This window comes from Prunus avium, chromosome 2, assembly GCF_965620075.1.
Source record: "Prunus avium chromosome 2, drPruAviu1.hap1.1, whole genome shotgun sequence".
Taxonomy (NCBI): Eukaryota; Viridiplantae; Streptophyta; class Magnoliopsida; order Rosales; family Rosaceae; genus Prunus; species Prunus avium.
The window spans coordinates 40371673-40385667 of record NC_142285.1 but is presented as its reverse complement, the minus strand read 5'-3'; the positions used below and the strand labels follow the sequence as shown (position 1 = coordinate 40385667).

Here is a 13995-nt window from a genome sequence, read left to right as displayed (position 1 = left end):
CTAAATCACCTAATATTGCACCATATACACTTCCACCAAGAGCAAATAGGGAAAAACCTAAACCTCAATATTGCCCTGATCTTAATGCCAAGTCAAAATATTCTATTAATAACCACATGTCCACTCATAGGTTGTCAAAGTCATATGTATCAATTGTCAATTAATTATATATTGTATTTGTTCCTAGTAAGTGGTAGGATGCTGTGACAGATCTCAAATATGCAGAAGTTATGACAATTGAAATGGAAGCTCTGAATAAAAATTCCACTTGGGAAATGGTGCCTCTACTAAAAGGGAAGAAACCCGTTGGATGTCGTTGGATATTCACCGTTAAATACAAAGCTGATGGTTCCATAGATTGACACAAAGCCAGATTAGTGGCTAAGGGATATATGCAAACTTATGAGATCGACTATCACGAGACGATTGCACCTGTTACCAAGATCAACACTATCCGTGTTCTTTTTTCTTTAGCTGCAAATCTGGATTGGCCACTATTGCAGTATGATGTAAAGAATGCATTTCTTCATGTAGATTTACAAGAAGAAGTGTATATGGATCCACCATCAGGGATCCCTAAGACATTCACTTCCAATACAGTGTGCAAACTGAGAAAGTCATTATATGAGCTGAAGTAGTCATCACGAGCCTAGTTTGGGAGATTCACTACTTCCATGAAGCGTTTTGGATTCACTCATAGCAACTTAGAGCACACCTTATTCTTGAAGCTTCGTGGTGGTAAACTTACGACCCTAATCATCTATGTTGATGATATGGTTGTGACCGGTGATCACAGTGAAGAGATGAAGAATCTACAAAAGCTCCTTGCAAGTGAATTTTAGATGAAGGAATTGGGTGAGTTACAGTATTTTCTTGACACAGAGGTTGCTAGATCAAAACATGGCATATTTCTATCTCAACGAAAATATGTGTTGGATTTGTTAACCGAAACCAGAATGTTGGATTGCAAGCCAACGGACACCCCCATCGAACATAACCACAAATTGGGGATATATCCGGATCAGGCACCTACTGATAAAGAAAGGTATTAAAGATTAGTTGGACGACTGATTTATCTATCTCACACACACCTCGACATAGCCTATTATGTGAGTGTGATAAGTCAGTTCATGCATGAACCCAGTGTAGCACACATAGATGGAGTAACGCGAATGATGAGATACTTGAAGATTGCCCCTGGCAAAGGGTTGATATTCTCCAAACATACACACATGAATGTAGAAGGATACACAGATGCTAAATATTGGGCAGGTTCCATCACAGATAGATATTCTACTTCTGGATATTTTACATTTGTGGGTGGCAACTTAGTTACTTGGAGAAGTAAGAAACAAAATATTGTGGCTAAATCAAGTGCTAAAGCTGAGTTTAGGAGAATGGCTCAAGGAGTGTGAATTGCTCTAGTTAAAAAGATTACTGAAAGATCTATGATTGAAACAGACGGAAGCCATAAACCTGTATTGTGACAATAAAGCCGCTATCGAGCTAACACACAATCCGATACAACACGATTGTACTAAGCATGTTGAAGTTCACTGGCACTTCATCAAAGAAAAATTGGAAAGTGGTGTGATTAAGTTTCCGTTCATAAACTCAGAAACTCAAGTTGTTGATATTCTGACAAAAGACGTATCCAATATAGTTTTCTATGACTCGCTTGATAAGTTGAGCATGTGTGATATTGTTGCACCAACTTGAGGGAGAATGTTGGCTAGTCTTGTGAAAGTCTTTTTGAATGCATTAAATGATGTTGACTTTAGGAGGCTGCACATCTCTAGTAGAAGTTGGGAACTCAACATGGCATTAATGACACCACCTGCCAACTGCCAATTGCCACCTGCCATCTACTGCCTATTGTAATTAATACATAGCTTGGTTAGCAAGCCTTCCCTACTTGTATAAATTCTTATATTAGTAATGCAAAGACATACAACTGAAACCATACTCTCATTTTAGCACCATTTGTGGGTACTTGGCCCGCTTGCAGCTCGGGTCGCGGTTGAGGTGGCCCGTTAGACCGCGCCACCGCTCGAACTAAACGTTCAGAGACGGGGCGAGTTGCGCCACTTCCAACTTTCAAGCAGTATGGACTGCCAAAAAAAAAAGTTCAACACTTTATTTATATGAGAATTGATCATTTGATTTCCCGATTATTCCTTTCTTCAAGTTCTTAACGCAGAGAGACAAACTGAGACGGAGAAGATGAAGCGGGCCATGGCGGCTGTTCTGCTAGTATTATTATCGTTACTCGTTCATTCAAATGCCGAAGAAGAAGCTTTCGATGTTCGCCAACACCTTTCTACTGTTTCCAGGTTTCTCTCTCACAAAATCAAAATTTCCCATTAATTTGACTACGAATTTATTACATTTTTATTTATATTTAAGTGTGTTCTCCGTGAATCGATATGTCGTTACTAGATTTTTGGTTCTTATTGCTTAGCCGTCTGCTTGGTTAAGAGTAAATTGCAGAAAGTGTTTCAAGTTGCAATTTTTTTCCGTATTTAAATGAAAGAATTAATATTTTCAAGCAATAGAGGGTAGAATTATCATGGAAAGAGAAATAACTAATGGGTTTTTGTTGCAGATACGGTGTCGTTAAAGGCATTGCGGACAGTTCATTTGTTCCATCGAAGATTCCAAATGGATGTACTCCTATCCACTTAAATCTTGTGGTAAATTTATTTTTTGATATTGTCATTGCCAATTTCCAAATTTCAATTTGTGTTTCAACTGTTTGTGTGTTCAGTGTTTGTGTTGGCTTTCCACAAGTTAAATTATTTTTAAATGACTGAACTAGAGAGTTTCACATTTATGGCTCCTGATGCAACTTCTATTATCAGGCAAGGCATGGAACTCGTTATCCTACCAAAAAGCGGATTAAAGAGTTGAACAACTTGGCAGATCGTCTGGAGGTGTTACTGAGAGAAGCTGGAGAACAGAACCTGTCTTTGGAAAAACTTCCTTGTTGGTTAAAGGGTTGTTGGATATATCCTTGGAAAGGAAAACTGAAAGGTGGAGAATTAATTATCGAAGGAGAGGATGAACTCTATGATCTTGGGAACAGGACTCGAGCGAGATTTCCAAATTTGTTTAATGATGATTACCATCCAGATGTTTACACAATAAAGGCAACACAGGTAAGATTTGTTTGTTCTAGGGCTTTTTTCTTCTCTTTTTGTTTAGAGCATTCAAGTATGATTTCCCTATATGTGATAAATTATGGCAATGATCAGCCTTGTTTTATAGGTTGTTGGTAACTTTGAATATGGCATAATAGTTAGTCATCTATTAACTTGGCAATTTTCTATTGCAATGTTTGGAGTAATTCTTATTTTCAAGTTGAGACTTTAAGCTGATCGAAGTTAATTATATCTCTCTGGCTGTGAATATCAGCCTCAGATTTTTGTCAATTCTGTTTGAACCTTTCATCTTATGCATCTTTTTTATAATGTGATAGGTCCCTCGGGCATCAGCCAGTGCTGTGGCATTTGGCATGGGATTGTTTAGTGGGAAAGGAAGTCTTGGACCAGGGCGTCATCGAGCTTTTGCTGTAACCAGCGAAAGCAGTGCAAGTGATACAAAGCTAAGGTTTCATGATTGTTGCCAAAACTACAAGGTATTCTGCCGTCCTGATCTTTTCCCTTGACTTTTGAACACGTGCAACGCACACAATCTGATTACACTTTCTTAGTTGGTGGAATTGGTGGAGCCGGACTGGGTTGCCATAACCCCCATTTTTATGGGTTTATCTGCAATTCTGTGCTGTATATGTTGGTTGACGAAGACTTTTATGCATGTAGTCATCTAAGAAAAGTAAGAAGCCTGCTGTTGATAATCTTACGAAACCCGTTTATGAGGAAATAACTTCTGCATTAACAAGGCGCTACGGGTTGAATTTTACAACGCAGGATACAACTTCTCTGTGGTTTCTGTGCAAACAGGTGATTGCTTTCTTTCTGTTTTCATACACAAACTCATTTTATTGCTCTCGTGGATTGAGCTTGTGAATCAATTATCCCTGAAGTGCAATTGATTTTATGGTCATCTGTGGTTTGTTCTATTTGGCAGGAAGCGTCCTTGTTGAATATAGTTGATCAAGCTTGTGCACTTTTCAGCCCTTCTGAGGTATGCATAATTTTTTATTGTCAAGATTAACCAAATTTCTTATAATATTCCATGATAATCAGGTTATTCTGTATAACATTCTTCGTTTGAACCTGAATATGATATATGAACGTATACAATAGGCCATGACTCCGATACTGTGAAGAGAACTAAAATGACTGAAACTAGTTACATGATGAATACTAGCCTTTTTGGCTTGTACATACATCTATTAATGGAGAGGGCACAACAAGTGAATTGGTGCTGAAATTGAATTACAAAAAAAAAATCTTTGAAGAATGCATTAGAGTAATTTGTCCACTTTGATGTGGTTTAGTAATATCAGTGAACACAGATTTACGTGATCTTGATGTTTTTTGTTAGTTTATTTACATGAAAAAATTCTCCTGTGTTTAGGTTTCTTTGCTGGAATGGACAGATGATTTGGAGGCCTTTATGTTAAAGGGGTATGGTAAATCAATAAACTATAGAATGGGAGTGCCCTTACTTCAAGATGTTAAGCAGTCCATGGAGCAGGCTATTAAGGCTGAAGAAGGTAACCCAATAGTTCGCAGTTATAACTGGATAATACTGTCACTGAGGACTATTAAACCTCATGGATATGTCAGTATCTATTTGGACTACACTTAAATGTGGAATTCTTTGCATTATGTAGTTGTGTGTAAGCTATATGACTTATGGTATTCCAATTCTCACTCACTCTCTCCCCCTCCCCTTTTCTTTGTAGGAACATGCTCCTGGCAGTTATGAGAAGGCGAGACTAAGGTTCGCACATGCAGAAACTGTCATTCCATTTTCATGCCTACTTGGACTTTTTCTTAATGGATCTGGTGAGTGATTTCTTCAGTAAATTCTTAATTTGGTTTGCATGATCTGGGTTTTTGTGCAGGTGGGAATCTAAATGCTTATGTATATGGGTTCTTCTATATTCTGTTCTCATAGTACGGGTTATGTTTTCTATGTTTCAGAATTTGAAAAAATACAGAGGGAAGAGGCATTGGAACCCCCTCCAAAGCCTCCCCAGAAGAGAAATTGGAGGGTCAATACTGTGGCACCTTTTGGTGGGAATAACATGCTAGTTCTGTACAGTTGTCCAGCCAACACATCAAACAAGCACTTTGTGCAAGTGCTGCACAATGAACATCCCATTCCAATGCCAGTAAGCCCCATTTTTTACTTAATTTGAACTTTCTCGAACATTTTAGGATTCCAAACCTTGGTTTCACTTTTGAACTTAGAAGATTTCATGAAGAGCACAATTGGTACCGGATTACAAATTTCTTTTCATACATCTTTTTAATGGCGAATAATGGCCAGCTGTTTCAGTCGTAATGCCGTAGCTCTCTGTTTTTTTCCTCGTATTGAATTCTCAGATAATAATGTTTTGGTGTTTAGGGTTGTGATGGTACTGATTTCTGTCCATTTGATGCTTTTAAGGTACTGTTTCTTTCTACCCTACTCTCACATTTAATAGATATGATCATTCAGCTCCTTCTCATTTTACCATTTGTGTTTTTCCAGGAAAGAATAGTTAGACCTCATTTGGAGCATGACTATGATTATGTGTGCAATGAACAGACGTCCCACGATGAATTTTAGGGGCGTTTGGTATCCTATTCAAATAGGGAATTCAAAAACTTTGATTTTTCTTAAAAACAAGGAGTTCTTAAATCTATTTTTAAGATTCAAAAACTTGTTTGGTATGCAACTTGAAAATTGTTTTCAAATCTTAAAAATTTGAGAACTTGTGAGTTGTTAGAAAAAAACTGAAAAAACAGATATTTTTTGTTTTTAATAATTGGGGTGTTTTTTTAGTTGTTCTTAAGTTTGAGTTTTTAAAAATAGGGCCACCAAATAGGTTTTCTTTGTTTTGGATTCAAATTCTGTTTTTGAATTTAAAAAGTTGGATTCAAGTTGAATACCAAACATGCCCTTAGTTTCTTCTTGTTTTCAAATGCGGAAGGGATAATTCTTGCACTTCCTTCAGTGACTTGGATTCACAGCAGCTCTTTCTTGTAGCAGACGTCTGTTTGGATTGATACAAAGGATATTCATGCCAATTTGTTGGATTGGAATCATAAATTGATTTACAAAAATTTCAAATAGAACACAGCTCCCAGTACCAATGCGATTTTTTACAAATAGAACACATCCAAAGAACATACGCACTTGAAGCAATTGAATACTGTTATATAATCATTTGGCTACTAAATACCCTAAAATCTAATGTTCCTTTCAAAGCACCGAACAACTGGGGAAATATGGGTGCCTTGATAAGAAAACATAAAAAATCATCCTACAGCAATATCTATGGGATAGTTGTTCTCATGAAAATACAAGTCACATGGACAAGAAAACAGAACAAGGCCTAGAAGAAAAACGAAAAAAAAAATGATTCAGTTAGAAGATAGGATGAGCATACCCATGAAACCCGAAGGATATGTCTTGTCAGCCCATCAACCAGAACATGTCGTTTGCATCAAAATGGAAATGACGTCATAGTAAGTGAGAGCATATTTCAATCTGTTTCGTAAGATAATGACCAAGGAAGGCATTCCCTGGACTTGTGAGGCCCAGATGAAGGCTTGGGCGCTTGAGGAAGAAAAATAAAAGAAGAATGTAAGGAGTAAAAATGGGAAATAAGGAGGATGCTTGCACAAGTATCAACATAAAAAGGAAGACAAAAATAAGATCTTCAACTTACAAAAGCACCGCCAAGTTTGTCAAGCATCCAATGCTTCGGGGCATTGAGCCTTTTCAAATGCTTCTTCAACCCTCTTGCCTGCAAAAGCCACAAGCATAAAGTTCAACAACCCAAATGACCCCATTTGTAAAAGAGAATATAACTCAGCCTGCCAAAAAAAAAAAAATCTTTTCGACTCTCTTGCTCTCAAATCTATACAGGAAATAACGTTATAACATCCAGAACCAAAACCAAGCAGCATAGCTGAAATTTGAGCTTATTTCACTTTTCAGGCAATGCAGAAAATCACGAAAACGGAATTTACAGTACAAAGCCGAAAGAGGTTAAAGACCCAACATGAAAATCTAGATCTGGGTATTACATATTATACGGATTTGAAAACGATAATAATAAGACGATTGGGAAAAAGAGAAATAGAAACGAGGAGATAAAAAAATTGCACAATGAAGAAAAAACAGGTGAGAGGGATGCAAGTACCATTTTGGGATTGTGAGCTTGACCTCCGGGAGTATCTGAGCCTCCGCAGCTATAGAGCTCTGCACACACTGCACAGAGAGAGAGGGGGACAGGGAGAGAGAGAGGGAGAGAGAGAGAGTAGCGCCTCCTAAAACCCTATAGAATTGGATTGCATGGTGTGCTTCAAGTGACCAACGGCTACTTGGGCCTTAACTTACTGCTCCACCTAAGCCCGTATCCGATTTTGGGCTGGCCCATTTTGGGTACTTAGCCACGCGGCGTTCAGAGACTGGGCCAGTTGCGCCACTGCCGACTTTGAAGCAGTATGGACCGCCAAAAAAAAAAATCAACACTTTATTTAAATGAGAATTGATCATTTCATTTCCCGATTATACCTTTCTTCAAGTTCTTAACGCAGAGAGACAAACTGAGACGGAGAAGATGAAGCGTGCCGTGGCGGCTGTTCTGCTAGTATTATTATCGCTACTCGTTAATTCAAATGCCGAAGAAGAAGCTTTCGATGTTCGCCAACACCTTTCTACTGTTTCCAGGTTTCTCTCTCACAAAATTAAAATTTTCCATTAATTTGATTACGAATTTATTACATTTTTATTTATATTTAAGTGTGTTCTACGTGAATCGATATGTTGTTACTAGATTTTTGGTTCTTATTGCTTAGCCGTCTGCTTGGTTAAGAGTAAATTGCAGAAAGTGTTTCTAGTTGCAATTTTTTTCCATATTTAAATTAAAGAAATAATATTTTCAAGCAATAGAGGATAGAATTATCATGGAAAGAGAAATAACTAATGGGTTTTTGTTGCAGATACGGTGTCGTTAAAGGCATTGCGGACAGTTCATTTGTTCCATCGAAGATTCCAAATGGATGTACTCCTATCCACTTAAATCTTGTGGTAATTTATTTTTTTGATATTGTCATTGCCAATTTCCAAATTTCCATTTGTGTTTCAACTGTTTGTATGTTCAGTGTTTGTGTTTCAAACTTCAATTAGACAAAGAGGCAATAATAAATTTTGCTATCAGGAATTACTCAGATTTGTATGAACTTTGTGTTCGCGTGTGTAAGTATGCATGTATGTATTCTGGTTGCATATTTAGTTATCAGATGTGATTCTTTTTAAGCATGACTCCTACCCCGTTTGTTAAGATTAGCTTGCTGGCTTTCCACAAGTTACATTTATTTTTAAATGCCTGAACTAGAGAGTTTCACATTTATGGCTCCTGATGCAACTTCTATTATCAGGCAAGGCATGGAACTCGTTCTCCTACGAAAAAGCGGATTAAAGAGTTGGACAACTTCGCAACTCATCTGGAGGTGTTACTGAGAGAAGCTGAAGAACAGAACCTGTCTTTGGAAAAACTTCCTGGTTGGTTAAAGGGTTGGAAATCTCCTTGGAAAGGAAAACTGAAAGGTGGAGAATTAATTATCCAAGGAGAGGATGAACTCTATGATCTTGGGATCAGGACTCGAGCAAGATTTCCAAATTTGTTTAATGATGATTACCATCCAGATGTTTATGCAATAAAGGCAACACAGGTAAGATTTGTTTGTTCTAGGGCTTTTTTCTTCTCTTTTTGTTTAGAGCATTCAAGTATGTTTTTCCTATATGTGATGAATTATGGCCATGTTCAGCCTTGTTTTATAGGTTGTTGGTAACTTTGAATTTGGCATAATAGTCATCTATTAACTTGGAAATTTTCTATTGCAATGTTTGGAGTAATTCTTATTTTGAAGTTGAGACTTTAAGCTGATCGAAGTTAATTATATCTCTCTGGCTGTGAATATCAGCCTCAGATTTTTGTCAGTTCTGTTTGAATCTTTCATCTTATGCATCTTTTTTATAATGTGATAGGTCCCTCGGGCATCAGCCAGTGCTGTGGCATTTGGCATGGGATTGTTTAGTGGGAAAGGAAGACTTGGACCAGGGCGTCATCGAGCTTTTGCTGTAACCAGTGAAAGCCGTGCAAGTGATACAAAGCTAAGGTTTCATGATTGTTGCCAAAACTACAAGGTATTCTGCCGTCCTGATCTTTTCCTTGATTTTTGAACACGTGCAACACACACAATCTGATTACACTTTCTTAGTTGGTGGAATTGGGTGGAGCTGGACTGGGTTGCCATAACCCCTATTTTTATTGGTTTATCTGCAATTCTGTGCTGTATATGTTGGTTGACGAAGACTTTTATGCTTGTAGGCATTTAAGAAAAGTCAGGAGCCTGCTGTTGATAAGCTTAAGGAACCCGTTTATGATGAAATAACTTCTGCATTAAGAAGGCGCTACAGGTTGAATTTTACAAGGCAGGATACAACTTCTCTTTGGTTTCTGTGCAAACAGGTAATTGCTTTCTTTCTGTTTTCATACACAAAACTCATTTTATTGCTCTCGTGGATTGAGCTTGTGAATTAATTATCCCTGAAGTGCAATTGATTTTATGGTTATCTGTGGTTTGTTCTATTTGGCAGGAAGCGTCCTTGTTGAATATAGTTGATCAAGCTTGTGCACTTTTCAGCCCTTCTGAGGTATGCATAATTTTTTATTGTCAAGATTAACCAAATTTCTTATATTATTCCATGATAATCAGGTTATTCTGTATAACATTTTTCGTTTGAACCTGAATATGATATGTGAACATATATGATTACGCCATGACTCCGATACTGTGAAGACGACTAAAATGACTGAAACTAGTTACATGATGAATACTAGCCTTTTTGGCTTGTAGTTACATCTATGAATGGAGAGGGCACAGCAAGTGAATTGGTGCTGAAATTGAATTACAAAAAAAAAAATTCTTTGAAGAATGCATTAGAGTAATTTGCCCCCTCCCCTTTGATGTGGTTTAGTAATATCAGTAAACACAGATTTACATGATCATAATGTTTTTTGTTAGTTTATTTACATGAAAAAAGTCTCCTGTGTTTAGGTTTCTTTGCTGGAATGGACAGATGATTTGGAGGCCTTTATATTAAAGGGATATGGTAAATCAATAAACTATAGAATGGGTGTGCCCTTACTTGAAGATGTTGTGCAGTCCATGGAGCAGGCTATTAAGGCTGAAGAAGGTAACCCAATACTGTGCAGTTATAACTGGATAATACTGTCACTGAGGACTATTAAACCTCATGGATATGTCAGTGTCTATTTGGACTACACTTAAATGTGGAATTCTTTGCATTATGTAGTTGTGTGTAAGCTATATGACTTCTGGTATTCCAATTCTCACTCACTCTCTCCCCCTCCCCTTTTCTTTGTAGAAAAACATGCTCCTGGTAGTTATGAGAAGGCGAGACTAAGGTTCGCACATGCAGAAACTGTCATTCCATTTTCATGCCTACTCGGACTTTTTCTTGACGGATCTGGTGAGTGATTTCTTCAGTAAATTCTTAATTCGGTTGCATGATCTTGGTTTATGTGCAAGTGGGAATCTAAATGCTCATGTATATGGATTCTTCTATATTCTGTTCTCATAGTACGGGTTATGTTTTCTATGTTTCAGAATTTGAAAAAATACAGAGGGAACAGGCCTTGCCACACCCTCCAAAGCCTCCCCAGAAGAGAAATTGGAGGGGCCATACAGTGGCACCTTTTGGTGGGAATAACATGCTGGTTCTGTACAGTTGTCCAGCCAACACATCAAACAAGCACTTTGTGCAAGTGCTGCACAATGAAAATCCCATTCCAATGCCAGTAAGGCCCCATTCTTTACTTAATTTTAACTTTCTCGAACATTTTCGGATTCCAGACCTTGGTTTCACTTTTGAACTTAGAAGATTTCGTGAGGAACACAATTGGTATCGGATTACAAATTTCTTTTCATACATCTTTTTAGTGGCGAATAATGGCCAGCTGTTTCAGTCGTAATGCGTAGCTCTCTGTTTTTTCCTCGTATTGAATTCTCAGATAATAATGTTTTGGTGTTTAGGGTTGTGATGGTACTGATTTCTGTCCACTTGATGTTTTTAAGGTACTGTTTCTTTCTACCCTACTCTCACATTTAATAGATATGATCATTCAGCTCATTCTCATTTTACCATTTGTGTTTTTTCCAGGAAAGAATTGTTGCCCCTCATTTGAAGCATGACTATAATTCTGTGTGCAATGTAAAACTAGAACAACAGGAGCAGAAGCCTGTTGCTAGTAAGTTATCTCAACTGTTCCGTTGGATGTTCTCACTGGGGAATGGTGATAAAAGTTCCCTCGATGAATTGTAGTTTCTTCTTGTTTTCAAGTGCGGAAGGGATAATTCTTGCACTACCTTGAGTGACTTGGATTCACAGCAGGTCTTTCTTGTGGCAGACCTCTGTTTTGGATTGATTCAATTGCTAATACAGAATCCGTTCGTCTTGTTGCAGTTTGAATTATCTGAGGCTGGCGGTAGAGTTGTGAATTTTGTAACATTGTCATGTTGTAGTTTCGCTTATAACAAAACAGCTTTTCTGCCTTGCTGGGACTGATGTGTTCATGGAGAGATGGATGTCATACACGTATTAACTACTTCTGGAGTAGCTTGCACATTTGTTTTTACTCGTTTTTATTCTAATGGAAAGTATTGACTAAGGGATCAATCAATTTTATTGTCCTTAAAGCATTTTCGATGCCAACCAAAGAAGGAGAGACTCTTAACTTTCTTTTGGGCAAAGATGAAAAAGGAGCAAAGAGTTGGATGATATTTTCTTTCTGCGTGAACCACATCTTTACTTTTCTGTGTTCCAGAGCATTCGTTTTAAACTATGTGGATTTAATATCGGTAAAACATGATCCAAAGTTCATGAAAATTATAGAGCATGTGGGCCAGTCTAGGAGCTTTATACGTGAACTTGAGCCAAAAAGATGTAACAGGTTATTCATGCCAATTTGTTGGATTGGAATCATAAATTGATTTACATACATCTAAGACGTAGTACAAGGCACCTAAGGCTTCAAGCATTCATGCATTGTAATGATGGTGGGACGATCATATTTGCTCCTCGGCAACCTGCAACCAGCAACTTGTACAAAGCTCAGCCAGAGCTACAAATATTTCAAGGAGACTGACAAAGAAAAACTTCTAATGGCACCTACCTTCGAAGTTTCTGAGTTCAAGTTCTCGTCGTTCTTGAACCATGGCACAGCAGCAGCACATGAGGTGAGTGAAGAAGTCATCGCAAGAACTTCCCTGTAAACAAACAGTAAATCTTAGTTAAGATAAATGATAGCAAAACCCTAATCTTCTAGTAGTGAAATAGAACATGAATTATGAATACTTACTTCTATGTTAAAAAGTTTCCGCAATTTCCTTCTTACAAAGCAAGTGTAACAGCAACAGCCACCAAAAACAGAGCATGCTATTAGGTTATTGGTTGCTTGTTCACGAGCTGTGGTAAAATTGAAATAGTTAAAATCAAATCAATTAGAAGAACCACATGGAATCACACTATCAAATGTTCAGATGTTGAGAGCTCACATATTTTTCCTTTTGAGACCACATTGGCTATCCATGAAAATGTTCCACAAGGGTAGACGCAGGTCTTCAGGCCTATTGAAACATGGTAACTTACACAGTGAGAAAAGAGAGAGTTTAGAAGGAAGATAATGGCTCTGAGAAACTCACTTAGACAAGGCTCGCTGCAACAACCGAAAAGATCAGCCTGCCACCCGAACCGCCCTTCGTTCTCTAGCCGTAAGCCATGGTCTCCATGGATGGATTTGGCATTGGTTATGTACCTGTGCCATAAAATGGTTTAACCCCACCAAATAACAAGCCAGAGAAGCTCCCAGTTTCTCAAACACTTACCCTGATACCACATAACTTGGTTCATTGACAAGAAGCTTCTCAACTTTCTTCCCCGGCAGCACAACACTGACCACATTTTCTGCTACATCAATAAGATGTTCAATCACTCTGCACTGATCCGGGTCGTCGTTAATTGTTCTTGACCGCTGCAATTGAATGTTCAGCTTCTCCATCTCCTCTTGAAGTGCCTCACTGAAAGTCAAGTTAGGATATTTTGGAGACAATGACTTCTCTAATATCTCTGCATCTTTCCTGGTTCTATCAGGTTTCAGTACCACATTCTGGGCTTCCATGTCCTCTTCCTCAAGTGTATACATTCTTTGATCCTCTTCAATGGCCTGCAGGCCTTCCTTCAAATTCTGGATTCACAGTCACAAAACCAGTTAATAATTATAATTAGTTATCCATTAATCAAGCCTGTTTATGTTGGTCGAAAATGTTACCTTGTCAAATAATCTATATATTATGATATATGGTAAAATCACATGTCAGATTGTCTAATAAGAAAGCGCGTTACTAAGACGTACCTGCAGGCGAAACTCATGAAGCAGAGAAATCATGGGGAGGACTAGGAGACTGAGGTGGCGGTCAATCTCAGCTTGGACTTGGCGGAATTGATACACTACACTCCACCCCATGGCAAGCATGTAGAGACAGCTCTTGTCTCTGCAACTCTCCACTAATTGAAGTGCTTTCTCAAGAGCCTCTTCAAGACCAACCAACGGCTCCTTTGTAGCCGGGAGCTTCATCAGGTCTAGGGCTGTGCAGGATCCAAACCAATCCACTAAAACCGACCAATCCAATCCAATCCAATCCAATTTTCATTGGTTTTGACAACATTGATGGATTGGATTGGATTAGAAAAATAGAAATCCAATTGGATTGGATCGGATGG

At 38.1% G+C, this 13995-nt stretch overlaps 3 protein-coding genes across 4 annotated transcripts; 2 read left to right on the top strand and 1 right to left on the bottom strand.

Moving 5' to 3' along the window:
* The first annotated feature begins 1960 nt into the window (after positions 1-1960).
* LOC110749723 (uncharacterized) lies at positions 1961-7428 on the top strand. Its single transcript, XM_088248746.1, has 11 exons — positions 1961-2333; positions 2606-2693; positions 2862-3158; positions 3479-3637; positions 3822-3962; positions 4090-4146; positions 4543-4681; positions 4872-4976; positions 5115-5305; positions 5542-5583; positions 5668-7428. Exons 1-11 carry the CDS (start codon positions 2224-2226, stop codon positions 5743-5745), a joined length of 1407 nt encoding a protein of 468 aa, XP_088104872.1. The 5' UTR covers positions 1961-2223; the 3' UTR covers positions 5746-7428.
* A 145-nt stretch (positions 7429-7573) lies between these two features.
* LOC110749720 (uncharacterized) lies at positions 7574-11915 on the top strand. 2 transcript variants are annotated; one of them, XM_088248745.1, is made up of 12 exons: positions 7574-7857; positions 8130-8217; positions 8568-8861; positions 9178-9336; positions 9521-9661; positions 9790-9846; positions 10251-10389; positions 10582-10686; positions 10824-11014; positions 11250-11291; positions 11377-11464; positions 11680-11915. In XM_088248745.1, the coding sequence occupies exons 1-12, from the start codon at positions 7748-7750 to the stop codon at positions 11682-11684; spliced, it is 1419 nt and encodes a 472-aa protein (XP_088104871.1). In that variant the 5' UTR covers positions 7574-7747; the 3' UTR covers positions 11685-11915. The 2 variants fall into 2 exon arrangements, with proteins under 2 accessions (XP_088104871.1, XP_088104870.1); XM_088248744.1 differs by having other exon boundaries at positions 11377-11915.
* Positions 11916-12082: 167 nt separating this feature from the next.
* On the bottom strand, positions 12083-13849 carry LOC110749721 (protein MID1-COMPLEMENTING ACTIVITY 2-like). Its single transcript, XM_021949886.2, has 7 exons — positions 13628-13849; positions 13101-13459; positions 12918-13030; positions 12771-12842; positions 12575-12681; positions 12389-12482; positions 12083-12302 (listed from the first exon to the last, which is right to left on the bottom strand). Exons 1-7 carry the CDS (start codon positions 13847-13849, stop codon positions 12247-12249), a joined length of 1023 nt encoding a protein of 340 aa, XP_021805578.2. The 3' UTR covers positions 12083-12246.
* Positions 13850-13995: the final 146 nt, after the last annotated feature.

Excerpts from the sequence above, each read along its gene's own strand:
- LOC110749723 (XM_088248746.1), top strand. The coding sequence starts at position 2,224 with ATGAAGCGGGCCATGGCGGCTGTTCTGCTAGTATTATTATCGTTACTC. Across the intron at positions 4,147-4,542 it reads CACTTTTCAGCCCTTCTGAG|GTTTCTTTGCTGGAATGGAC; the intron begins GTATGCATAATT and ends TCCTGTGTTTAG. Across the intron at positions 5,306-5,541 it reads AACATCCCATTCCAATGCCA|GGTTGTGATGGTACTGATTT; the intron begins GTAAGCCCCATT and ends TTTGGTGTTTAG.
- LOC110749720 (XM_088248744.1), top strand. The coding sequence starts at position 7,748 with ATGAAGCGTGCCGTGGCGGCTGTTCTGCTAGTATTATTATCGCTACTC. Across the intron at positions 9,662-9,789 it reads TTTGGTTTCTGTGCAAACAG|GAAGCGTCCTTGTTGAATAT; the intron begins GTAATTGCTTTC and ends TCTATTTGGCAG. Across the intron at positions 9,847-10,250 it reads CACTTTTCAGCCCTTCTGAG|GTTTCTTTGCTGGAATGGAC; the intron begins GTATGCATAATT and ends TCCTGTGTTTAG.
- LOC110749721 (XM_021949886.2), bottom strand. The coding sequence starts at position 13,849 with ATGAAGCTCCCGGCTACAAAGGAGCCGTTGGTTGGTCTTGAAGAGGCT. Across the intron at positions 13,460-13,627 it reads TTCATGAGTTTCGCCTGCAG|AATTTGAAGGAAGGCCTGCA; the intron begins GTACGTCTTAGT and ends CTGTGAATCCAG. Across the intron at positions 13,031-13,100 it reads CCAAGTTATGTGGTATCAGG|GTACATAACCAATGCCAAAT; the intron begins GTAAGTGTTTGA and ends TTTATGGCACAG.